The sequence below is a fragment of the Cervus elaphus genome, chromosome 1, assembly GCF_910594005.1.
Source record: "Cervus elaphus chromosome 1, mCerEla1.1, whole genome shotgun sequence".
NCBI lineage: Eukaryota > Metazoa > Chordata > Mammalia > Artiodactyla > Cervidae > Cervus > Cervus elaphus.
In genome coordinates this window covers 49,571,049-49,598,990 of record NC_057815.1, presented here as the reverse complement: position 1 = coordinate 49,598,990, position 27,942 = coordinate 49,571,049, and the positions used below count along the sequence as shown (strand labels likewise).

Here is a 27,942-nt window from a genome sequence, read left to right as displayed (position 1 = left end):
CAAAAATTTTAATCAACCAAGAAAAATGTTTCCATTAAATACTCATATAGTTAAAAACAATTATTGCTCTCTTCTAAAATTGGTTATATGAAGCAAAGTTAAGACTGTTCTCAATATTTTTAAATAGGATCACCTAACAGTGACTGGAATAAAAATAATTTTAATTCACACAACTACCAGGTTGTGTGAATGGAAACTGGGGTGCAGGGTATGCAACTAGATGTTCACATATGAAATAACAAGTTTGGCATACTTGTTTTCAGAAGCTTCTAAAATCTCTTTGAGCATGGCTACATCAGAATTTTCATCTTTTAAATAACTAAGGTTTTCAGCAGGCAGTAAATAATGTGAGTTGGAAAAGAACTGGGGTATCTCACTTTTATCTTTTTAATCAAGAGTCAGATTGCTACGCCTAAAGACATTTTCCCTCTTCAACTTAAAGAAATGAACATGTCAGATTAGATAAATCACTAGACAGCTGCTAACAAAAACCCTAGGTGTGCCTCTTAATTTACTAAAGCCCAGATGCACCCAAATCAAAGAATAAAAGAGCACATAAATGACAAACCCCCTAGAAAACTTTCTGGTACATCTGGGATTTATTCAAATCCTATCAATTCAGTCTCTGACAAACCAGTCCTGGATTTAAATCCATGTAATAATAAAAGCAGAGGTTGACTGGTCCAACAACAAAATGGGGTACATCTTAGGTCTAAAAGTCCAGCTGAATACTCTATTCTGGCTATATCCCCCAAAATACCAATACTTATCTTTAAGAAAAAAATATGATGAAAATGGACTATGTGCATTACCACAATGGCTCTGCCGAAGCCTAATTGGGGTGATTAGGTATAAAATCTCTAACAAGTATAATTTTAATAAAGCACAAAACCTGAACTCTCCTACACCTGCAATGATTTGCAATGAATGTTTCAGTTTCAGGTGCCATATTCACTGTACTTGTTTTAGTTACTACTTATAGAATGGAGTAAGTCAACCCAGATTCACTGTATCAAGAAAGTGCCTTCCTCTAGGGCCATGAGTCTTCACATCTTCTGACACACACACCAAAGTACACCAAGAACTCTCAAAAAATCTGAGTGCAAATAAACAGATCATAATCAAAGAGAAAATAAAAGAGCTTTCAAGTTTTCTTACTTGGTGAATTATTTCCATCTGAAACTTATGAAATCATCCATTTTTATGACACTTTTAATAGTAATATTTGGGATTATTAGCAAGATAAACTTCTCACCTATTCATCTTTTACTTTAAAAAATCTGCTCTTCTTATGACTAACACCTTGGCATTCAAACAAATACTATGCTGAGACTGAAAAAATAAAACCTGTATAAATGACAGAGTGTTCAACCATGAACACATTGTCTTTTATGAATATTATAATCACAGAATCAATAAGCCTACAAAGAAAAAACAGGACACAAAACGTGTTTTGTCATTTCTGACGAAGTTATAAAAACAACAGACATTCAATATGCCAAGTGTTCTTCAATCCTTCATAATCATAGCCTTATTGAAGTGAGGACAAAAAGGGTCTAATTGCATAGGAGCAATCTCAATGTAATAGGTTATACACCCAGGCACTGCTGCACAATACAACAAAAACAACGTTCCCTGTGTATAGCAGAATGTCATCTCTCATTTTCAGGCAATTACCTTCTTTCTTGTCAACAGTTTTAATAACCTCCATCATCTCTAAAAGACTTTTGCTTCAGTTAAATAATTTTCAGCTTTTTAATATGCAAATGTGCTTGTTCATATGCATGGGTGAAGTGGCACTGCTACTTGAAATGTGTCAGTACATTGTGGAGCACCTGCACCTCGGGGAAGCTTGATTTAATTGACACCTAATACTATTCATTATTCCACTTAGTGAGCAACTCCTATTAGTCACCTGTAGGTTTTCCTATAAGCAGTGCTTTGGCCACCAATAAAAATATGAATATGTCTATAAATAGAATGTCCATATTTAGTAAACGGGGTTCACTACTGTCAGAGCTTTAGGGGAAGAAATCAAGAATAGTATAGAATCAATAGTTTTTTTGAGCAAACAATTTATCAACTTCCTCTAATTTTTCTATACATTGTTACACATGTGAAGAGACAGTGTCTGGTAAACACAAGATGCTGTGTTTTCTTTTATATGGCTCAATAAGTAGTATCTTGCTTAGTGGAATGAATAAATAAAGTGGATGGATGGATGGACAGACGAATGGATAAGTGAAACAGCAAAAAAACAAACAAGCAACAATCCTACTTTCTAAAAGATGCCACTAGTTTTTATTTTTGTTTAAGTCAGTAGGGTGTTTTTAATTCTGATTCCAGCCTAAAGGTGTTATTTAAACTAAGTTCCTTACCATTATATATGATCTCCACATGCCACAAAGTTAAAAAGATAAAGGCAGAATCTTCCCAATAAACAAACACTTACTGATGCTACCTTTTGAGGTAAATTAATGGCTAAGTGAATGCTATTGTGAGACATGTGGGATAAACTACTTTAAAATATCAGCTGGGGGAATTATAACACATATGGGATTTTGTGTATTTGTTGGTATTAATGTAATAAACATGTACTGTAAATGATTACAACTTAAATCTATTAGTCTTTTTGCCTTTATGAAAATGGAAGGATTAACAATGGAGAGTATACACAGGCTTGATAATATTGGGGATGCCTCTTTACCACATGGTCCATGACCTTATCGTCCAGGTCGCATTTCTTTCTGGCATTAATGCATTTGTTAGTCCCAGAAGGCTTAAACTGCAGATGTTTAACATCCTGCTTATGGACAGATCATCTGGAATACGAAGTGAGAAATCTATACTACTTATTAGTATATATTATGAGTGTAACAGAGATTTAATAGCCCATTCAAACAAGATTAGTGAAACCATAGCTCAGGAAAAAAAGTATCATCTTAACAGAGATATGCTCTCAAACCTGCAGGGAGGTAAAAAAGAACTGAAAGCATATTTTCAGCTGGAATATGTTTTAGGACATCAAAAGAATTTGTCACTAATTAATGTTGTTTATATAGTAGCATAAGAAACATTAATTATAGCCTTCAATGTAAACTTAAAACCTTTTTATGGAAAGGGGATTTATAAGTAAGGTGGTAATCTGGCTCTTTGGAAGGCTTATCTACAACAAACTGAAAGTGATTATAAATCATGTTAATGTGTAGTATCCAAAGAAAAGTGAGGTGATAGTGGAAAAAGATTGAGCTCTCCTAACCCCAGGTCCAATCATTTCTAAAGAATAAGGGGGAAAAAAGGAAAAAGAAAGCAGTGGTCAACTAGACCTTTGTTGGTATCCCCCAAAATGTAATCTCTAAGCTGAAGAATGGCAGCTGGCAGAACAGCTGGTGAATAGGATTAATGTCAGAAGAAAGAAATAAAACTCAACATATGTCCAAGCCTGCGGTGCTGGGACCGAGCATGATTATACCCCGACGGATAGGCTGAATGCAGCTGGAAAGTGCCACTGTGCCATCTTCTCTACCCCACAAGGTCATTGCTAAGAAGTGCAGCTAATGTCTGAACAGCAAATTTAACTTTTACTGAAGAATTCAGTAACCGGGAAGGAGAGAGGAAACCCAGGTTTTTAACCCTACTCATGTGCTGAATAGTTTAGCCCTCAGTGCCTGGTTTGCTATACCAACAAAGCGAACCAAAAAACAGATCAGCAACTGAACCTAACAGATTGCACTAAAGTAAATATAATTTTTAAATCATTTAAACCGCTTAATCTCATCTCAATCACATCAAATATGTTAGAGCAAACATATTTCCATCTTTCATTTAGAGTTTAAACAGGCACAAAGGAGGGAAAAAATCTAATTAAATATAATAGCAGATATAGTGTAGTAAATTGCCACTGCCTTTCAAAGTTAACATTTTAAAGTTACTTTATCACAATTAGCAAAAAACGTTTTAAAGAAGCAGGTTTTTTTTTTTTTTTTTTTTTTTTATAGCACAACCATCATGTTCTTAAACTGAGAATTAGAAAGTTATATCTTCCTCACCTATCCCCATGTTGTAGTTGGGCAGCTTTTAGACTTCTGTTAATAGTAGATTAGAGACACCAGTATTTAACTGTTGGAACTACTTACAGTGATAAACAGTAACCACGTGGACATTACTGATAAATGAAAAAAGGCTTTATTTTTAGAAACAGAGGCGGAGTAAATTTTATCTAATTATTTCCTTACTTAACAATTGCTGTAAACATTTTTAAAAGAGATCAGTAATCATTACTAAGAAAGTATTGCCCTACTCCTTTCTGTCCTTTCTTTTTTTAAGATTCCTGAGCTAACTTGAACTCAGTGATCAGATTATCAGAGGCAACCAATCACCTTCCCAGCCAGCAATAGCTAGCACTCTCACATATTCTTTTGACAACACATCCTTAAGTGGGAGTGGAAGCGGAGGGAGGAAGACGGAGAATTTTATGACAAAGGACAAGAATGGAGTTATGACTGGTACAGGCCTAAGGGCACAACTCCACAGCCTTGAAGGAAATCCTGTGAAAAGCCCATGACAAACAAAAATCTACCCAAAATACTCACTCCCTAAAAAAGCTACATTTTTAAAATTATTATTATATCCAGAATTGGTAAAGGGGGGCTCTTCAAAGTGAGAGATGGCATGCCCTATATCTCCTATGCTAGCATTGTTCTGAGGCTGTCAAAAACCAGAGCAGGGTTATTCTCTGCAATCAAATGTAAACTCATCACCAACTGGCTTAATTTCTTTTCTCTCTTTGTATATAAACTAATTACTAGCTCATAGATGCATTATAGCAGCCTCAATAGAGAAGAAAAGCTCTAGAAATTAGGAAACAAAGCTTTAGGGTTTTTAGGTAAGCATAATAATAGTGAAAATTCAAAGGGATAGTCAGTGATGTTCTTTTTTAAAGAACTGTCAAAGAAATTCGGTCATATTTATAAGAGAGGGGTTTCTTCTTCAGAAAATATCAGGACAGAAAAATTGTTATATGTTCATTGCTTTCACCCAGAAATTATGATTTCTCAATGACCTAATTTTCATTTTGTGTACATAACAGGTCTTACTTAGATCCAGGAATAAATGACAACTTTCAATGCCTATGGGCATTTGGAGACCTTTATTTTATTTATAAATTTTTACTCACATGTTTAAAGTCTCCCTGGTATTTGGAAATTTTTAAATGTTGATCTAGTATACTTTACAATTCTATGAAATCTCAAATTGTCCTACATTAAATGTTTACCACAAGGAAAACCTAGTCATTTCTAGAAAACTCAAGTGTTAAAAAAGTCTGTTTATAATCCAAATAAATATTTAAATGGAGTTTCCAATTTTAACGCTGTTATAATGGCTACTACCATTTTATAAAATTCCAAGATTGCATGCTTTGAGGTTTAATGGCAATTCAACATTTTTTAAAATCTTTAAATACTGAAAAAATGTTTTTATTTGCCATTACAGAATATGGAAAGAAACCCACATAGCTTATTAATGTCTTCTGAATTGTTTAAGAGGATTTTAAGATATGGGTTAAAAGAATTTCATAATCTTAATTTCAATTTCTCCTTTTCATTTAATAGTAGACATTCATTAGGACCCACACACTGTAATAAATTATAATAATTTCAAACAAGAATTAAATTACTAGGTACCTAGTGAAAGAGCCATTTTTTCTTAGGTACCCTGTAATCTAACTGTCAGATTTAAAATCTATTCCCAATCAACTCTTCACAACATTCACATTTATTCATCTATGTTAAATTAATAAAAGGTGTGAATAATACTGACAAAATTGATCATTATTGTTCATGTAGATTTAGAAAATTATAAGGTAATCTAAAATGTAAAAGGAATTGAGAGAAACTATTAAGGTTCTTATAAATAAATTCATCCTAAGCTATTTTTTCAAATCAAGACTGAAACTTCTATGAGACTTATTTAAATTGACTATACAAGCTATTTGATAAATTGCACATTTTTAGAACATAAACCATTTTCATTATTTTTGACAAATATCAGTACAAAGACTCTACTGTAGCATTAGAGTTCAACAAATACTTTAGGAAGCTATGCCAAAATGACACTGGAAAGTAAAACCTAATAGTAGCCTGAGACAGTTTGTAGCCAGTGAAGTTTGATGAAGAAAAGACAACCACAAGGGAACATCGCAAAGTTATAGCCTTCCCAGAAATAAATACCATCTCCTTCATTCTCCCTCTAGATAAAGTAATGTATGTATAATTTTTACCTGGACTACCAAGATAAATACAATTCTATTGACAAGCATCCCCACACAGAACTCCCTTTGTATAACAAGTTTGCACACTTCCTATATTTCCTACATCTAACCTTACTGACCCTCTCCTCATAACTGGCCTCCCTAAAGACAAAAGCATGTCAACATCTGTTCCCATTCACACCGATTTTAATTTACCAAAAGAGCTTTGCTATTTTCAGAGCTGACTCCAGAGCACAATGACAGATTTAGGGCCTTTACAGGGGTTGCATTTCTAGTATGTCAGCATTTCCTACTCACCAAGAGTAGATTCAAGGGGGTCACAACAAAGGAATAGTTGAAATTCAAACTTCATTATAGAGATTTTTCCCACCCTTCTTATTTCATCATAACTTAAACCACCAATGTGTGGTCCTGTTTAGTGGGGCATCATTGTGCTGCAGAACAATTGGACTAAAATTATATAGTGCTGGGGCAAAGATGAAGGTCCTTTAGGCCCTTACCGAGAAGTTCTACATACATAATTACCTCTCCCAGAACTTTATATCTGACTGAATTTTAATAACCGTAATATAACAATTTTATAACTGTTTACATTCGCAAAGTACTATAATGTTTTTGAAAATATTTCCACATATTTAATCCATTTCTTAATTTGATCATAAGCACTGAGTTTTAAGTCACTAATATTCTTTCCAGTGTAAGTGTTCCATAGTTACATATTTTGTACCATGCTTTATTCAGACATTTTTAATGTGTGTAAAGAAAGTCCCTCTCATACCATCGCAGTTTTTCTGGATAATTCAGAGTTTTTAAGACACAATATGAAGAGCAACTTGGAGAAACAATGCACAAGTTGTGTTGTAATCAAATAACAACTAAGACATGAGCAGCTGAGCAGAAGGAAGATGGGCAACGGAATGCCGTGCAGCAATCAGCACTGTTGACTAATCAGAATTTGAGACACTAGAAGGTAATAAGGGTATTATAAAGAATGGCTTATTGAAGGAGCAGCTGTTTATGTGTAGCTCACTGTTTAAATGAGTTCCACTAGATTGCCATGGTATGTTTTGGTGAAAATGTTTAACTCCTTTTAAAATGATCATTAGAGAAGAAACAGCAAGTACCAAGTGGCAAGTTTTGGAGATATCAAAGCACCAACTAAGATTTAACAGCATTAGCACAGTTCTCCGGCTGTTTGGAAATTGTAGGAAATGCCTTTTAAGTCAAAAGTAGTTAGGTACTCATTCTTCTCTTAAAAAGCCTAGAAGTTAGGTCATGTCACCATCAATACTGGGTTGCTATAGGTACAAAGATAAGATTGTGATATAATGGGGGACTCTTCAGAGTATGACAAAAAGAAAAAGCAGGATAAAAATATCCATCAGGACAACTGAAAATCAGAGCAACTGCAAATCAGAATTTAGAAATTTGTCCATCTTCTCAATAAGCAGAGGGAATAAGATCCTGAATTAAATTTCAAAGTAAAATTTTAATGTTTGGGGCTAAAATAATAATATTAAAACCACTCTCCTTTCCTTACATAGAAGTAAATAATTTTTAAAGCAGAGGAGAGAGAATGGAAAATAACATTTAATTCACTAATGTTATTTTCGTAAAGCAATGTTCATCTTATTCAAAACTATTGGTCATACAGTTATGCTGGCTTTACAACTGAATCAGTTGGAGGGTCTTGTCTTCCTTACTTTCACCTAAGAAGCTCTTGTCTATTGTCTCTTCTGCCCAAGCAAACACAGCAACAACAAATCCACAAATTACAAGATAAAGGCACTAAATAATAATACTTCAAAGAATTTATTATACTATAATATAGTATTATGAAAATTTCCTTTTGACAACAAGTGTTCAGTAATATTTTAAAGCAGTCAGCAAGCGGGCGAAACTCTGCTATCTTTTGTAACAGTTCACATGTCAAACTGGCAAAGTGCCCATAGTGTAAGGCAGAAAAAAAAAAATCTATCTAATGTCTGCCCCACAAGGCGACATGAGGTTTGATTGGCAGAAAGCAGAGAGTGGCTTTTGATCATGTGTCCTAACAAGCAGTTCCAGCTCCTGTCTTTTCAGCTGATGGGCTCCACATTACCCATTCAAACAGAAGTGACAGACCACTGCACTACTCTGGGCTCTAGTCACACGCAGTGGGAGCTATGCTGGAGACAGAGTCACTGATTAAATATATCACTTTTTCAAGACAAGCAGGTTGTCTGAATCAAAGTTGGACAGAATAGACTCAACATTATTAAAAGGGGATATAAAACTGGAATTGAGTGATGTTCAGCCAGTTTGCACAGCCTCAGGGATTCCCAGGCTGACAGGGGGAATAAGGAACAGCAGAACTCATAAAACAGGGTCAGAAATTAGCTGTGACACCTTGGCTATTTTCCCATCACTTCAGGACCACTTGGTTTCAAAATTCTGGAGTCTCCTTTTTACCTTTTTTACTTTCATTTTTAAAAACGAATTCAGTAGAGAAAGAAAAGCACATAAAAGCATGATTACTGCAGTTTGTCAATTATAGTCTTAAAGGGAATAAAGTACTGCATCTCATTTTAAAATATCCTAATACAGGTTTTTCTAACTAAGACCATAGTCTAGAATTTTACTGCATTTTTTTGGTTTGGTATTATACTGTAACTTTAAAAATCCAGGAATATTAATCAGATAAATTGTACAGCTTATTATCTTCTAACTGTCCTAACTGCCAAAGGGCTACTCAAGTGCCAGTTATCATATTTAACCATGCCATGGTCTTTGCTATAGCATGCCTATCATTTAAAGATTTTGCTTTAAATATACTTCTAAATATAAACATCTAAAATGTTTAGAAATGTTTACTATAAATTACTATTGTCTAAATTTTGTATAATAAAATTACTGAACATATTGTCTTATAATCTTTGGTACATTATCACCTTCCTAAGTATGCAAATAAAATCTAAGAGCATTTTCTGTTTGGAAAGATGAAAATAAACGTCTAAAAGAAGTCAAAATCACTCTCTAGCTATAGAAACTAGAGAAATAGACCAAAATATAGGCAACTATCTGAAACAAATCAGTTGAAACCAAAATATAAAATCAAATAAATGGTACACTCAGATATTATTTTAAAACAATCCTCCCACAAGATTTTATTTTTTTCTAAACTACATAATAAAAATATTTTTATTATTTTTTTAAGTAGCATTCTCCAGCTATCCTTGGAACACTTAGGATCTCATTATTAGTTCTGGCATCACTGTAAATATTTAGTAGCAATTTGCTTATTAGGCATTTATGTTATAATGAAAAATTTAAATACTCCTACCAAAATGAAGACAGAGTTTTAATGAAGTAAAGAATTAAGGAATTAAGAGTGCCCATGAAATAGGATACTGAAGTAATTGAGGAATGAGGACAGACTGATATTTACCAGAAGATGGTAAAATTACAAAGAAATGGTTTGTGTTAAATATGCAAAAAGTAACATTTTGCTTTTTATATTACTCATTTTGTTAAATTACTTTAAATTTCAAAGTTAATTTAGCACTTGCCAGTATATATTAAAGGATGTATCATATCTCAGAATAATCTCAATGCAAATCCTATTTATGTTTCAAACACTATAGAACATGCTATCTCTTAACTGACAAACAATTCCATTAGTCAAATATGCATCTTACTGCATTAAAAATAAAATTACAGTAATCTGACTTCTGTACTTCATGTCTTTAAAGGTATTTGAGGATGATGAAGATGATGATAATGATAAATTTTATTCAAAGTTATCATAGGCACAACCAAGACATTATTTACAGATCTGGTTGTTTTCCAAAAGAATCTAAGAAAATTATCTTGAAAAAGATAACCTGACTTAATATGTAAGACCAGATTTAAGGGAAAAAAAAAAAAAAACACGGAAAATCTTTATTGGCATTGTTTCCCAAAACCTGAAATGCAATAAAATGGTATTTCATTTTTTCCCCTTAGAAGTGTATTGTATCTAACCATCATTCTTTTTTTTTTTTTTTTAAATCATTCCCACCACAATCATCACTGGTGACAATGGGGAAAAGGATAAGAAATCGCTACAGCAAGTTGTGAACTACAGTAGGTATAAGGAGACAAAATCTGCATACGTATCACCAATAAAAATATATCAGTCTAAGTAAACCTGAAGCACTCACTCCAAAATACATTTTCCCTTCCCGTAAAAGACAACTGCGTATCACCCATGCTTTACCAGACGGGTCTTTTATATTCTATGCCAGAATAGACTGAAGAAAAGGGAAATAATTCACAAAATATTTCATACCACCATAAAAAAATACTTCCTTTTAAAAAATCCAAAATAATTAATTATTTTAGCCACTATATTATTGCTTACAGTAATACACAGCAATAACATTTACATTGATTGAATTCTGTTTCCTTAATGTGAAATTTGTTTGGGGTTAATTAGCACGGCTGAGGAATAAGCTTAATAATTTTATGTTGTTTACACTGGAGGCAGTTTTCCACGAGCACTGCTGAGGGAGGAAGTGACATCTTCTAATTTCAGACAGAACCTGGAGGTGAGGGCAGCTGCTCACTGTGGGACTGCAAGCCAGGCCCTTCCTCCTTCAGCAAGCCTCCTGCTACTTGGGGTATCTAATGGCAACAATACAAAGTTGTCCAAATTATTTCTCAGACACGGTAAGTTTCTAAACCAAATACTGAGCTGAGCAGGGGGGGAAGAAAAGGACTTACACAAATGGAGAAAATCCACAATATTAGACATTTTTACTTCCCCCTCCTTAAGAAAAAGCAGGTCTAATTAGTTGTCTCCCTAAAATGCGTACCTAGCATTTTTATTATGTATTATAACATTTTGCTCAGAGCTGACATTTTTATTCTGACAAGCACTGTCTGGAGAGCTCTCAATAAATAATACATTGACAATTTTCAGTAAATAAGCAGTGGACACAAATCGTTATCCTTACTTACAGCTGCCCCACTCTAATAGTGCTTTTACAAGTGAGGTGACTATTCAGTCTAATGCAATCCTCTCAGTGCTGGAAAGACATTTTCATTCATTACCACGGTCACAAGCACTTAAAGCACTTTTAAGCCCTGTTGCAAAACAGCAGGAATGGCAGAGCAAGCAGGGCTAACGAAAACTAAAGTTCATCACCAAAGAAACCTGAGGCTGTTCACCTAAGCAACTAGGAAATTCACTTATGCCCCGGCCACCTCAACACTTCTAGATCTACATGTCTAACAAGAATACAAGATTTTCTTTGGCAATTAAAATGTTAACCTTCTTAAAGCCCAAACACTGTGGGCTTCATTTTTGGATTAAACTTGGTTCATCATCTATTAAGCACCCTCAGATAAGGCTCATAAGCTATGACCTGAGTGTTCTACCTGTGATCAAGGTACAAAACTGAAACAAAATCTAAATCCAGATGAATACATTTGAAACCACACAATAAATTTTCTTCTTTCCCCTATCAGTTTCTTTTCTTTAACTAGAGCCCCTAACACCATCACCCTAACTAGTCACTAAACCACTAAAGTCCTGAAAATTTTATTTTTCTTCATGATATCACAGTATTTTATTTTCCAGCTAATTGGAGATACAAAATTAAATGAAATAAGATTTAAAGAAAGAGCAACAAAAGTGAGATGGTAATATCTACACTCCTTGACATATATAGCCTATGACTTGTACTTTCACCCTACTTCTCAATCAAATCAATGTATCCATTATTTTATGACTTGTTAGACAATTCTTGATCATAAGGATGGCTGAAAATATGCTGCCTGGTTGCAAGATGATTTCATGGTAACTATTTTACAGTTTGGAATTTAGTACAATATAGCATAGTCCAGTACAGAACAGTATAGTATAGGTGTCATTCCATAGTGTCAGTCTTCTGTCTGCAACAGGAGCACTGGGCAAGCTTGTTAAAACACAGGTTGCTGGGCCGCATCCCAGGGTTTCTGATTCAGTAGGTAAGACAAGTTCCCAGTAACAATTGCACTACTGACAATCTGAACCACTGGGCTACAAGATTAATCAAATTTACCTGAACATGTAAAACACACATGACCCATACTGGCCTACAGTGACTCCTCCTCTTTTACAGAAGAGAATGATAGATTATAGAGCTTCCACTACGTAGCAAACACGATGCCACCTGAAAGCAAAGATGACTAATCACAGTGGGTTCTCTAAGAAAAGGGAGACTAAATCCATCACAATGATAAGAAAGAGAGTCTCTTTCCTAATCTCCAGGACAGTCAGTGTTACAACTGCCTGCCAGGTTTATCTACCTTCACAGAATGCCAAAACTCAGTATGTCTAAACCCAAACCTTCTCATGTATCTCAAGTCACCATCGTAATACTCTCACCATTGATCACGTATCTTGATCTCTAGCAAGATACTTCAATTGTTTTTGACTCTCTCACCAACTTCAAACCTCACATATGTATAGTTTATATATACATACATATATATATATATATACACACACATACACATATATGCATGCATGCTAAGTTGCTTTACTTGTGTCCAACTCCTTGCGACCCTATGGACTAGAGCCCGCCAGGCTCCTCAGTCCATGGGATTCTCCAAGCAAGAATACTGGAGTGGGTTGCCATACCCTCCCCCAGGGGATCTTCCCTACCCAAGGATTGAACCCACATCTCTTACATCTCCTGCACTGGCCGGCTGGTTATTTACCACTAGCACCACCTGGGAAGCCTATATATATACAGGTTGATTCTTCCTCCCTAACCCCTGCCACTGCCTTAGTTGTTTAGACTCTTATCAATGCATGTGTATCTCATTAAAATAGCCTAGTAACAGATTTTCCTGCATTTGGCTTTGCCTCTTTCCAACTGAGAGTCAAAATGCTACCAAAGCTACCTTTCTAAGAAATGTGTACAATTATGTCACTCACTCTCCTACTTTAAGTAGCTCTCAACTCTTCTCTACTACCCAAAAGATAAAATTCAAACTCTTTAAAATAGCTTCAATCCATTTTTTTTAGTCATATCTCCCATCCTAACTACACCAAGCCTCTTGAATTCACCACACTCACAGGTTTAATTACGTCATTGAAACTTTATACATGCTATTCTATCTGGGATTCTGTTATACTGCTTATTCACTATGAATAGCTTATAATTAATCAAAATCCAGCTCAAATGCCTATAAATACCTTCTTAAATCTTCTAGACAAAATGATAGTTCCCTCTTCTGTACTCCGGCATTTTATAACTCTACTACTTTAGTATAGCACTTAACTATAATATTATTACTTTATGTACACGTGTTTCTTCCACTAAACTGAGAGCTACTGAAAACCAATAACTATTCTTCTTCTTCTCCTCCTCTTTTTCCATTTTTACCTCTCCTCACCCCCTACATTAACAGATGGAAGAGCTTAATAAATGCTAATGATACATGTAACAACTTGGGTGAATCTCCAGGAAATTATACTGTTCAGTTTTTTTAATGCCAATTCCAAAAAGAAAAAAGAAAAAGCTACTACATTTATATACTAAAAGCTACTCCATTTATATAACATATTTGAAATGACAAAATGCTAGAAATGAAGGATATTTTAATGGCTGGCAGGAATTTGGTATAGAGGATAAGAGGTGTTGGAGTAGAAGAGAGGTGGGTATGGTTCTATAAGAGCAACACAAGTGATCCTCGTGGTGTTGGAACTATTCAGTATCTTGATTGTGGTAGTGAATACATGAACCTCTATAGGTATTTACGGGTGACAAAACTGTGGAGAACCTAATACACACATGCACACACAATTGAGTACAATTAAAACTGGAGAAAAATGAATAAGATCAGTGTACTGTATCAATGTTAATAACCTGGTTGTGACAGTATGTGGCAGTTTTGCAAAATGTTATCACTGGAGGAAATAAAGTATACACTGGACCTCTGTATATTATTTCTTACAACTGCATGTGAATCTATAATTATCTCAATAAAAATCTCAATTTAAAAATTAGCAAACATAGATTTATAATCTATTGATAAATGGAGTGGCATATGGCTTTTTTTTTTCAGCTTTACTGAGGTATAACTGACAAACAAAGTTGTAAGATATTTAAAGTATACAATGTGATGATTTTATACACAGATTCATTGTGAAAGGATTCCCCCCACTGAGTTCATTAACACATCCACCCATTACCTCATCTATTTAAGTTCTACTCTGCTAAGATTTGCTAATCTTAGAAATTTTCAACTATAAAATATTATCAAACATAGTCACCATGTTATACATTATATACTCAGATCTTATTCATCTTATAACTGAAAGTCTGCACCCTTTTACCAACTTCACCTTGTTGCCCCTATCCATCCCCAGATGCTAACTACTTTTTTACTTCCTGTGTCTATGAGTTTGACATTTTTTTAAGACTCCACAAATTTTAGACAAAGATAAAGTCATGAGTAGAAGATAAAGTCATCAGTAGAAGACAAGATATGATCTGGATTTTACATAAAGCAAAATAGATACATGGAAAACTTAGATAAGCAGAGGGGAGACAGAAGGGTAGGGATAACGGTTGAGCATGAAGTATGTTGGACTAAATAACTAATCCAACTTAACACTGCTGACTCTCTTTCAATAAGAAAGTTTGTCATGAGATTGCTGCATCTTCAAGTTTCTTAGTCAGAATCAGTTGCTCTGAGTATGAAATGCCCAAATTACTCACGTTAAAGCAAAAAGACAAAGCACAGCTGATGTGGAAGACAATGAATAAGTATTTTTAAAAATTTAGCTAGGAGAAAAAATTCAAAGCAGCTAGTCTCCATTGGGTACCAAGGACACACCTAATTTCTGAAGCTAATACTGACTACTCAGAAAGTAAACAGTGGAGTAGCTACAAACAGTGAGATACAGACAAAAGTTTTTACTGTTGTTTGAAATAAATAGGGCATATCTAAGAAATGTATTCAAAAGAAAGGAAGGAAGAAAGAAAAAAAAGAAAGATTAAAAAGTAAAGACAATTTTTAAAAAGCCAACATATAGAGATCTAAAGGAAAATAACTCTATATACAGGGAAAAGCAAGTGCCAAGGAATTAAGACATGCCTGAGGAAAAAGAAAATGGCCCAGTAGCTGGAGTGGTCTGAGGGCAAAAAGTAATAAAGTTTAAAAAGCCAGACTACAATATTTGAATTTTAAGCAATGAATTTTATTCCAAGCATAATAGAGATTGATGATCACTGGCCAGATATCAATGCTCCAATGCCAGTAAAATGCTAAGCCATCTGAATATCAGATAAAACCAGGAAGACAAAAAAGGGGCATAATTAAAAGTAACTGAAGTTAAATACTGAAGTAACTGAGTTTGCCTGGAAGTGAGACGAGAATTTCTCTTATTAGTGAGAAAGGGTGGGGTGGGGTTAAGAGTTAAATTAAAATTACTAATGGAGAAACAAAATTAATACATGAGTTTCTGTGTACATGAGTTTGGTGACAATGGTATTTATAAGCAACCAATATTAATTTTTTGCTGTTCTCTGTACTCCAAAATGACACTGTCACTCTATATATACCATCGAACATTATCATAAAGATCAAAGGATAGTTTTTAGGACTTTGTACATTAGGTAGTTTTCACCAGTCTCCTTTTCCCACCTGAAAACAAAGGAAGATTGCTCCAAAACAACACATTGCGTATGCATTAATTCTAAAATTTCCCATCTCTTCCATGCCTGTGACTGGAGCAAGAAGTACAAGATTAGAGGTATTTCTGAAGGATCTGCTACGAAGTTCCAGGGTAAGCACAAGTTCCACTGCATTTTGGATCAGAATGGAATCCCAGTGCCCACAGTTTATTAGCCACTCTAAAAACTACATGTTGACTATAGGTTGCCTTCATTCAAAAACCACGCATTAGTAGCAAAGTAATTCTACCACGTTACCACTAGTGCCTTGCAAATAATTCAATACTTTGTCACATTTTTCATAGTTATTCTTCATCCTACCTCCATTTATTTTAACCACCCATTTGAGAGCAACTGGGGAAGTCAACAGGCCTCCAACATCTGCCTTCTTCCTAATGCTAGGGGATGACCTATATTTTGTGACTCATTGTGTGTGAACTTGTCCGGCCTCTCAGTGTTGGCTCCTCAGTTATACTTAAACCCTCAAGACATAAATTAATAAAGTTATGATAGGTCTAAGTGTCACAGTTATTCACATTAAACCCATAACCTCATATGGCTAATAACTATGGCCATGAATTCCCTCTAAGGCCCAAATCCCCCTAATAACAGCTCTGCCAAAACGTAGAATCATTGGCCTTTAGGTTCTTCTGGATCATGCCACACTACTAACCTCACCCTCCATTCGCCAACCTCTCAAACCATGTACAGAACTTTCTGAGCCAATTATCCATGGCTTTGTCTATAAGTACCTTCCCTGGACAATGACTTTTTCGGACATCAAAACTGGATGGCAGCTTTTATCTCTATCTTTATAAAAACATCAGAAAAAAAAGAGACTGTAAATAGTTAAAGACAATTTCAATTAAGAGAAAAAGAATCATGATATTGTTTCAGATGACTCTTTTACTGTGAAAACAGTTTGAAAAAGAAAATTACTGATAGTGGCTGCTAAAATTCAGATACAAACTCTAATAAAAGAAAATCAAAGCAGCACAGAATTTTAGAATGTGGCCTTTAATGCTCAACCAATATTTTCATTTTCTAAATTAAAAAACTAATGCTAAGACAAATTAACTAATTAAATAATTATTAGGTATTACTCAGAAGGTTACCACAGTCAAGCAAGAATGCACATCAAATTCAGGCTAATCTGAATCAGAAAGTACTCCCAGATAAAACATTTTAAGAAAAAGTGAAGATTTCCAGCTAAGAAGCCAACTGTTCAGATAGAAAAATATGTCTTTCCCAATATGAATGGCAAGAAGAGTGGCAATAATCAAGAGTTTGCTGGTTAATTTTGAATTTGAAGTAGATATTTAAGAAAAAATTACTGTGAACCTGATAAGGTTAGAGATTAGGAATTACTTTAATTCAAAAAACACAGAGAGCTAAAACATCAGTAAAAGAATCAAATGGGGGAAAAAATGTGTTTCCTAACAAACCTAGTAATCATAGTCCAGAGGGAGAATGGCAATACACTGGTGCTCATATTTAAAAGAAGGGCTGAAGACATTCTATTAAGAAACAACAAAAAGAAAAATTGCAGTGAAGAATCCATCAAAGGCTCTTACGTGTGTCTGAAAAGCTCAGCAATAAACGGAAGCCTGGGCCAGATGTTTTGAGGAAGGTGGAACCAAAGGTATAGACAGTTAAGGCTTTCAGGAATTATAACACACACACACACACACTGAAGCTCCAATTTCTTTGTGTACTGTTTTCCAACAGAGTAGAAAAATAATACAAATTTGTCAACAGCAGCTCCACTCCTGGGAATACACCCTAGGAAGAAGCTCATGCACATGTGTATCAGAAGACAGGTACAAGGATGTTCACACTCATTGTTTGTACTAGCAGAAAACAGGAAATCATCCAAATGTCCACAGACAGTAAACAAGAGAGTACACTTCTATATAGCATTCTGTGGGATAGAGTGTGGAATATCACACAAAAGTGAAAATGAATTGAGCCGCACAGAGCAAAATTGATCTTGAAATATAATTATGAGTATAAAAAATAAGTCATAGAAGGTTACAGTGTAATACCATATTTATAAAGTTCTGAAACAAAGCTAAATGACATATTATTTAGGAACATATATAAAACTGCTTTAAAACAAAAAAAGGAAGATTCTAAACACAAAGTTCTGGCAGTAGTTACATCTATGTAGAAAATACAGGGATTTAATAGGTAAAGAAAACATTAAGCTGAATGATGAATTTACAAGTGTTTATTTTTATGCCTTATAATATATATAATCAAATATTACATAATAAACACAGATTTAAGCTTGTCACTCCCTTTTCTATTCATTTTTTCTTTTGATTTTACACATATATTGTGCAACAAAAATGTATAGATTTTAAAACTGCTCCCTATTCTTTTGAGAATAATTCCAGAATAAGGCTATCTAATGAATTTTCAGTGGGAAAAAAATGTAAAATGCTAATGATCCACTTTGACTTCACCAGTTCAAAATTCATATGAGACTATGACTTAATTTCATCAAACCATGGAGAGGAAGTTGCATGCTCTTAACAAAATGCAAGGAATACCTTCTTGCTTCCCAGGTCAGGAAGAGGAAAAATCAGAAGCAACTGACCGCATCTGTTCTTAACATTCATAGAGAAAAAATTTTAAGAAAAGAATTTTTAAGTCTGAGGAGATAGAAATGGGCCAAGAAATTTGAAGTATCTTTTCAAGGCAGAAACACACAAAATGAAGTTGAGAAAAGAATTCAACCTACTAGGACACTGCCAATATTGAAAATGGGAGCTGAAAAACAACAGCAAATTGAAACAAATATTTGCCCAGAATGTCTAGGGTTCACAGGATTCAGGTTAATTACATACTTCATAAAGTTATATGTGAGGATGACCAGTTTCCAAAGAATTAGAAAGCAAATATACTTAACACAAAAACACAAGAAGCATTATTCTTTTCCATAATTCAATATGGAACAGTAGTTCTAGTTCCTCATTTTAATCCCTAATTGTACAATACTTGCAGAAATATGTGTATTTAAATTATTTGGTACTAGATTAATATTTGCTATGTGTATAATACAAATTCTTTAAAATAGGATCAAGGGCCCAAACATTATAGGAAAGTAAAGGTATACTTTAAAGAGAAGAAAAAGCGAATTAAAATGAAGTTACATCAGCATCACTCTGAATATCTGATGGCTTCTTCACCTAGAGCAGGAGTGATCTTGGGTAACTTCAGCACTTAAATGACCTGAAATTTCCAACTTACTTAAAATAATAATTCTGGGGACTTCATAATAAATACTTAATATGTTTTTCTGCAAAAGTCCAAAACCTTCTCCCATAAATGAGAAATATAAAGAAAGGTTTGGATCTTGGGTATTCTAAATATTTCACCAATATAACCTTCAATCAGAACAGTGGCAAAAACCTAAAGGAAATCAGTTCTGGGTGTTCACTGGAAGGACTGATGTTGAAGCTGAAACTCCAATACTTTGGTCACCTGATGCGAAGAGCTGGCTCATTTGAAAAGACCCTGATGCTGGGAAAGATAGAGGGCAGGAGGAGAAGGGGACGATAGAGGATGAGATGGTTAGATGGCATCACCGACTCAACGGACATGGATTTGGGTACACTCTGGCAGTTGGTGATGGATAGGGAGGCCTGGCGCGCTGTGGTCGCAAAGAGTCGGACACGACTGAGCGAATGAACTGAACTGAACTGAAAAATCTAATATCCATAAATTTTACTTTAAAAGATTCTTTTAATGCTGTAGCATGGTATGAATGTTAAACTTTTATATTTTTTATCATAGTCTTTTAATAGATTTTTTTCTTTAACAGGAACACAGTACTTTTAACTGGGTATTTATTATCTGAAAACCTCATCCAAGGCTTTACCAACTCTCTCACTGACAACACCATATTCCACATATTTCTCAGCAGGGAAGATTGGCTTCCAGCGGGGAAACTTTAGTATCAGCTTTTCCAAAAAGCCTGAAAGGAGAGTTAAGCTGAATTGCTCTTCCAAAAAATAAGTACGTCATTGCTGCCAAATGTTAAATCCCCTAACACCATGGGACATTTCCTATGGTTCTGTCTGTGGTGCAGGATGAGACTCCTGCAACATTACTCTTTAAAAAACATTCTTCAAATGACATCAGTAATAGTAGTTATAATACCAATAGCAATAATAATTATAATTATATAAGCTCTGTTTATATATATATGTATGTATGTGTGTGTGTGTGTGTGTGTATGTATATATATAAAACATCAAATTCTGACACAACCCTGAAAGGTAGATATCATTTATCCAGTTTTACAAATGAGGGAACTGAAACACAAAAGGATGAAATTATTTGCCTAAGACTAGGAAATAAAGTTGGCTACATTTATTGAGCACTTACTATGTACTGGTAATGCTCTAAATGTTTTAGTTGCATTAACTAAATCTTTTTCTTTTCATGATAGCTCTATAACTATATCCAATATTTGGCTGAGAAAACACAGAGGGGTGCCCAATGTCATCCAACTGGCAAATGCTAAACTGAGGCTCAGACAGCCTAGATCCAGAGTCCACACTCAATCAGTATATTATACTACCTTGCTAAACTTACATTCAAACCCAGATCTAGCTCACCCAAAAAATATATGACTTTCAAAATTGAGTTTTCTCATTGTTAAACTATATCACACTCCTCTTTTAGTACAGCAAAAGCTATTAACATCACATAAGCAATACATATCAACATATATGCTTACTAAATATAATTCAGTGAAAATATATGTAGAAATCCAAATTATTGTTTAGAGATGTGAATAATGATAATAATCCATCAGATACATAAACACGTGTTCATTCTTGTGCTGGGCAACAGCTGCATAATCCATTGGAAAGCCTATCCCACCAGGAATCCAAAGCTCAAATGCTCCTGCCCTTTCTCCACATAAACAGTCAAATAAATCCACATACTTTCATTATTATCATATCTTGAAGCACACAATTCCACTGGACAAAATAATGTAATTTCTGACCAACATACATTCTACAGCATCGTACCTAAACTCTGCATATTTCCCTTTAAGCTTATGGCCTCTATCAAATATAACACATTTATTCTAATATTTTTAACTACAAGTTTCATCACTCCCTCTTGATCACAATAATTACCACCTAAAATATAAGTCTCTTAAAGGATGAAAAAGTCAGAAAGAAATTCTTATTTTGTCAGAGCTGAGGTTTATATCCCTTTCTCTGCAATCTCACATGACTCCAGAACCTGTCCCAAACCAGTTCATCCAGTCTAGGATCATATACTTAGTAGTATGATGCACAAGACATGATAGTGGCTGAAGCACTATTATTAAAGAGAGATTAAAACAGCTGTACATTATGCTGAAGCACTCACTCTTCCCTTTACAAACAGACGGTCCTGGATTACAAGCAGCACTTGACCATTTAAATCACGACAACAACCAGATTTAACCAGCTGGGCCATATTCTCCTAGGCAATGCCTGTTGACCTCCTCAGTCGCAGCTGCTCAAATGAAATTCTCATTAGACAACTTATTTTCAGAAGCCAAAGGACTCTCTGATTAAATATATGTATTTAGATATAGAAGTCCTTTTTAAAGTATTCATTTTCTGACAACTGTCGCTTATGTGAGAGCCCAGCTACATTGGCAACAAGATGGGTGATACAAGGATAACGAAAATTCATCTTTAACCCCAACTGAAGGATTTTTATCTTAGAAGCATTTAAACCTGAATCTATTAATCAAAGTCTTTCTGCATATTATACCCACCAATATCAGCAGTTTTAAAATGTAGATTCTGATATTCATTCTACCATCCATTTTTCCATGTATCTGCACACATATCTATCTATCTATCTATCTATCTTTCTATCTATCTATCTGTCTATCTATCTACCTGCCAATGTGTCTTTCTATGGCAGGAAAAAAAATCAGGGTTAAATTTACAAGAAAATAGAAACCTTGCCTATTTTCCCACAAATCTTAGATTCAGAGGAAGCACTTCAGACAGAACACCTTTGTTCATCAGTGTTTCAGCAATCCAGTCAAATCACTGCTCTGGAGAGGATATTTCTTGAGAGAATGGCACATAAAATAGTGGACAATTATTTGGTTAATCAAAGAACCCACCTGTAAAAGAATAACTTTCCTATTATCCTGTGGAGAGTTTTTGTTTTATCATGCAGATATTGTTTTAAAATAGACCATAATAAATAAACTTTTTATAGATCAGTTCCTGTATATGAGGGGAAGTGAGGGGGGAGGGTATTTAGTCTGATAGAGTCAAAACATTCTCCAGGACAAGAATGACTCAGGAAGGTCATTCATTATGTCAGTCACACAAGCTTGCCACTCATGAAGTATGGCCTTCAAACCAGGAAGTAGAAGTGACGAAGAGGCAAGTAATGCATCTGAAAGCTTTTATATGCCCCATGCGATAAGCAATGTCCCAAATGAGGAAATGGGGCTTTAAAAAGTCCAAGTCAGGCAAATATTGGTGGACCTATTATACTTCCTTGGAACTGGAATATAATTATTATAAAATCATAAATTTATCAAAGTTTATTAATGAACTTTACTATAATTATTTCTATTCTCCCATCCTACTGTTCTGTCCCATTGCTCCAAGCAAGTAGTTAAAATTAGGAATCAAACTCAAAATAAAAAATAGGAATCCTCATTACTCCAATCTCCAAAACATTTTGCTCTACTTTTCTCATTAACTGTAGCTCCATCCTACTTCGCACTCTGAGCTACCTTTAAATAGCTCCTCTCTATTGATATCCTCACTTTAAATGTTGAGTCCTAATAATTCTATCTCCTAATATCTTTTCCATGTGCACCCCTTCTTCCTCTCTTGTTCCTGCTGCCTTAGTTCAGGCCCTCATTATCTCTAGCCTGAAACAGTTTCTTTAATGTCTCTCTGTACTCCTATACATCCGACATAGTGCTGCCAGATTAACTTTCTTGGAGGAAAGCTCTACTCCAGCAATTTATTGTGCTAAAGAATAGTCAATGGTTCCTCCATAACCTTCAGTATAAAGTTCAAATTTCTAAGCCAAGAAGTAAAGGGCCTCTGTGATGAACAGAACCTACTTTTTCAGTTTTACATTGCATATGCATCTTCATACACTTTAAAGTAGAACTTGAACTCTCTGCTGTTTTAAAGCTCTCTGCCTGTTCCTTTTGACTGAAATGTCCCTCCCCTCCATATCTGCCTGTATACTTTCTTTCGACCAGTTACGACCCACTTTTCCCAGAGAACCTTTCCATGGTTTCCTAGACAGGCACAATCTATCTTGTAAACTCCTATAACATTTTATCTACATAGCACTCATGGAACTTTAAATGACATATTAAATGACATTGAATTAGAGTTCATTTTGTCTGTGTTTTGTACCTTTTACTACAATATAAACTCTTTAAATTTAGAGACCTTTGCTTTACTCATGATAGGTATGCAATATCATGTAGCATAGTGGTTCTTCACCTAGGGCCCACAGACCCCAAAAATCTGTGCATAGAATTCAGGAAGTCTGCAAATTTGGATGGAAAAAAAATATTTTTCACCAATATTTTTAACTGAAAATGTGATTTCTTTAAATTATCAAAGCAGGAAACAAATAATAAATTCATAGTATCTGTGAGATTATAATCAACAGAATAACAATATATAGATTACATTGTACTTGAAGATTATCTCAAAATACCTTTTATGCTTATCACTACTTCAAAAGTATATTTTTAGTCCTTCCACTAGATCTTGTGTTTAATCCATTAGTAAAAGAGTACTTCCTGCCATATCACAAAATGTTTAAATTAACATTTTAATATAATTCATTTTCTCTATAATTCCATGAACTTTATGCATTTAAAATAAGGATAGACCTGTAAGGATCATCAATCCACCAAAGGGATCCACAGCCAAAATAAGAAAGCAACATGGTAAGAATCCCTCAGTTCTAATATAGCACCTTGCATAGTAAGAAAAAAAAACTTGTAGAAAAATAATCATGATACTATGAAGCTCTTGATTAGGGCTATTAAAAATATGCCATGAACTACAGAATACTAAATAAGCATATTTAGTTCATAAAAATTCATAGTCTTGAAAGAAAAAGACCAATCACCTCTCCTCTACAATAACCTTTAAAGATAGCAATTAAGATTTCTGTATACCTCCAAAGGTAACTTATTGCCTTCCAAAGAAAGTTTTCCATACCTGGACAACTACACTGTTAGTTGGTCCTATTATAAAGTAAAATATGTGATATATAATGTTGTATGAAAATATTACTAGTTCCTCCAATTGTTCTTCTTATCATATAACTGTGTCTGTTCTCATATCGATTGTTCTCTGAGAATATCCCAATGTTTCTGAGTTCCTCTAAAAGTGTAGTAATTCTCACCTTAACACAATACTTCAGATGTATTGTATTGAGCAAGAAGTTCAGTGAGCCTGAGGCCTCTTGAATCTTACCTACTGTAATTCTAGGTATGTAATTTCATACATTAACTGTAATGCTGACTAGCATAGCACTGGCAATTTTTTGGCAATATTCACCATGCTGACTCCATTGCTCTATCACCTAAAACTCATATGTGGGTTTTTGTTTTTTTTTAAATCATGTGTCTGCTATTTAAATTTTCTCCAGTAATTACTTGTGCAGATAGGAATTTTGGTCACAGCCTCTGGACTTGACAGTAACATCTATTAAATTTTATCTTGATGAGTTAAAGTTTATATTTTGGGTTTCTCAAAAACTTTCAAGTTTTTGTTTCTTTCATACAATATATTCAGCATTTCTCCTAGATTTTTGGACTCTGTAGGTTTGATGAGCACACTTTTTGTCATTTCATATTTGTACTTAGTGGACTATATATGTTGATATGCACTAAAAATGTTTGAACTTCTGATGCCTAAAATATATGTACTTTAGAAAACAAAGTTCTGTAATGTACATAAAAAACATTCTTTAATAATAGGAATATAATGATAAAGGACTCTTAAATGAGAGGTCTCATATTGAAAGTACCACTCTTAAATCAAATCTATAACACACAGTAATGAAGAGGAAAAATAAACCAATAATTACTTGCAAGACAAGAATGAGTTTAAGTTCCCTAACAGTCTAGACCCTTCCCCCTAAAAAATCATCACAAATCAATTTCTTTATTTTTACATAACAGAATCCTCTAAAGTATGCTGAAAAGTACTTTCCTATAGAACTAAAACCATCTTTTTGATGAATCACAAAAGTAATCTAGCAATCTCATTTATTCCTAGTTTATTGACCTAGCAACCTCAGTTATTCTAGAACATAGGCACGAATGAGAAGTATAAAGTCTCTGAACAGCCAGAAGAGTCAGTACAGAGTCTGTGAACTGAAGAGCATGTATATTTCCCAGAATCTCTCAGCAACTCACCCAGAAATGTGCGTTCGTATTTTAAATAGTGTCTAGAGTGTTATCATCTAATTTAATAACTGAAAGATAAATATAAGAAGCAAATTAGAAAAAAAAAGAAGCAAATTAGAAATTATTCACAACTAAGTAAGAAGTTACAGCCTGAAACCTGACATTAAAGGAAGAGAAACCAACACACACATCGAGCACGCATAGGAACTCCAAAGTTTCATAACTGCAGAGAAATAACCGTAAAGCAACTGTCCTAATTATCTCAATGATCTCTGGGGGCATCATTACATTATAGCATGGTAAAGTAATTGACATTTATAATACAACAATCATCACAATGCCTCAAATGTATGTTCATAAGACCCATATTAATTATTACAATTAATTCTCAAAATGTTTAAAAAGTCAGGTTACTACCATACAAAATTTAAAATTTTGTGATTCAGGGAGATTGAAAAACTTACCCAGGGTCACGTGATTGTTAGACAAGTATTGGAGTTTATGGTCTACTGCCTCATGACCCTGAGTCATCAAAAAAAATTTACATTTTGTACCATATAATCTAGTTAGTAAGCCTGGGAAACGTAATACATTTTAGAAACTTCCATCAAGATTGCTGATGTTGTGGGCAGGTAACAAAAATTAATCTGAAATTTCTAAACTTCTGAGCCTTTTAAGGAATAAAATTAAGTTACATGAAAAGGTCCCTTATATCAAATCCCCATTTCCCTACAGTACCACAGAGGATTAAATTTAACTTGCATATAAGTAGTGATTCAGTGCCATTAATTACTCTATATTTTAAAGTCTAAAATCTGTACATAAAAAAAATGAAACAACATACATAGGATAGCAATCACTTAGAGCTGATTAATTTAAGCATATTATTAGAGAATCCCCTTTCATCTACTTTTTAGAACCTAGGTTAACCTAAGTGGACTCTTGTAGAGAGAGGAGAGTAGATGTCATGTGTCAAAGAATTCTCTCCTTGAACACTGTTTTAACAATATTAGAAACCCTCAAATCTCAATTCTACAACATTTGAAGGTAAAATAATAATATTTATAAGTTTATAATATTTGTAAAAATAAGGATAAATAAATTAGGCTTTTTTTCTTTTCAAACAGTTGATATTTTCATAATAAAATACTATCCATTGAAAGGAAACATGGGAGGAAAAAATGAAAAATAGTGTTGCAGCTGAGAAAATACCTATACTACCTTTTTCCAGAGCAAGGCTTATAGTCAGTTTAAAACCTTGATTTGTTATTATAAGAATCAAGTAAAATGCACAGAGTTGTAGAAAAATGGAACTATCTGCCTTACACTTCTAATGGATCACAATCTGCCATCACCATGGTAACCTCTGAATAACTTTTTCCTTGCTAGTGCCAATTATGCACTTCTCTGGCCCTTGAAATCCCACTCTCTTTTTTTTTTAAGCTGGAATCTTTGAAAGAATAAAGCCCAACAGTTAAGTCCACACATACCCTCTTGTTCAGTCCGAGTCATTTCCTCAAGCTTCTTCTGTTTCAGTGTGTCCACCACATCGGCAAGGCTCCCTTTGCGGCGTTCTGGGGTTCCAAAAGTAACACTGGTCATTATCTCGCGGTCCCGACTCCCTTCGTCAGGCTTATGTGGTGAGGTAGAGGTATTTCGGAAGGAATATAGGGAACATAACTTATTATTCTCTGACTCCTAGAAAAAAATTAAATAAAAATCATTAGGACACGTTTCTTTGTATATCATTGAAGAAAAATATCAAACTCAGAATGACAGTATATGAAGTTGAGATGGACAAATAAAATACATTAATTATCTCTGTTTAAGAAAAAAAAAACAAACATTATAAAAGGAAAATGCATTTGTAGCTCTGAGAGCTACAAATTAGAACTGAGAGCTTGAAGCAACCATTATTGGCCATAGCCCACTAGTAGTCTTGCATTCACCTTGTCTGTCTGTGTATGGGAACTTTCTCTCCTGATAAAAAAAATTGTACAAAATAAATAAAGCATCTAGACTTTGTGATTCTCATCAATTTAAAAATCTTAATTGCTCCTATATCTCTACCCTTCTTCATGCACACACAAAAAAGCCCAGTAGGCATCAAGAGCTAGAGGAAGAAGCATGGGGCAAAAGTTGGAGTTTTAAAAAAAAAAAAAAGGTACAGAATTAATCACTGGTAGGAAAGGGAGTGAAAAGGAAAACGGGTATTAAATAAGATAACTATGCTCAATAAATGCTAGGTATTTAGGTATTACTGTCATTGCATATAAGGAAGGAATAAAACTTATTTCCACAGCTATTGGTAGCATATAATGAGGTAACATTTATAAAGTAACTAGGCACAGACCTGAACCTAAAGCAGGTGGTGTTTAGTAAACAGTAGGTACCAGTATTCTGATGGAAGAAACAGATCTAAGGATGGAGCCAAGGAATTTCTTCCCCCTCTGGACCTAAGTAATTTCTTAGTAAAAAAAAAAAAAAAAAAAAATATATATATATATATATATATATATATATATATATATGTCCTG

The 27,942-nt window shown here is 34.2% G+C and overlaps 1 protein-coding gene across 30 annotated transcripts in view; it reads right to left on the bottom strand.

The window, feature by feature from the left end:
- The window catches only part of SOX6 (SRY-box transcription factor 6), a 677,134-nt gene that overhangs the window by 334,942 nt on the left and 314,250 nt on the right, over positions 1-27,942 (bottom strand). For all 30 annotated transcript variants that reach the window (XM_043902204.1, XM_043902115.1, XM_043902289.1 and 27 more), the window contains one exon: positions 26,896-27,103. In XM_043902204.1, the coding sequence (XP_043758139.1) occupies positions 26,896-27,103 (208 nt within the window). The remainder of the gene's footprint in view (positions 1-26,895; positions 27,104-27,942) is intronic.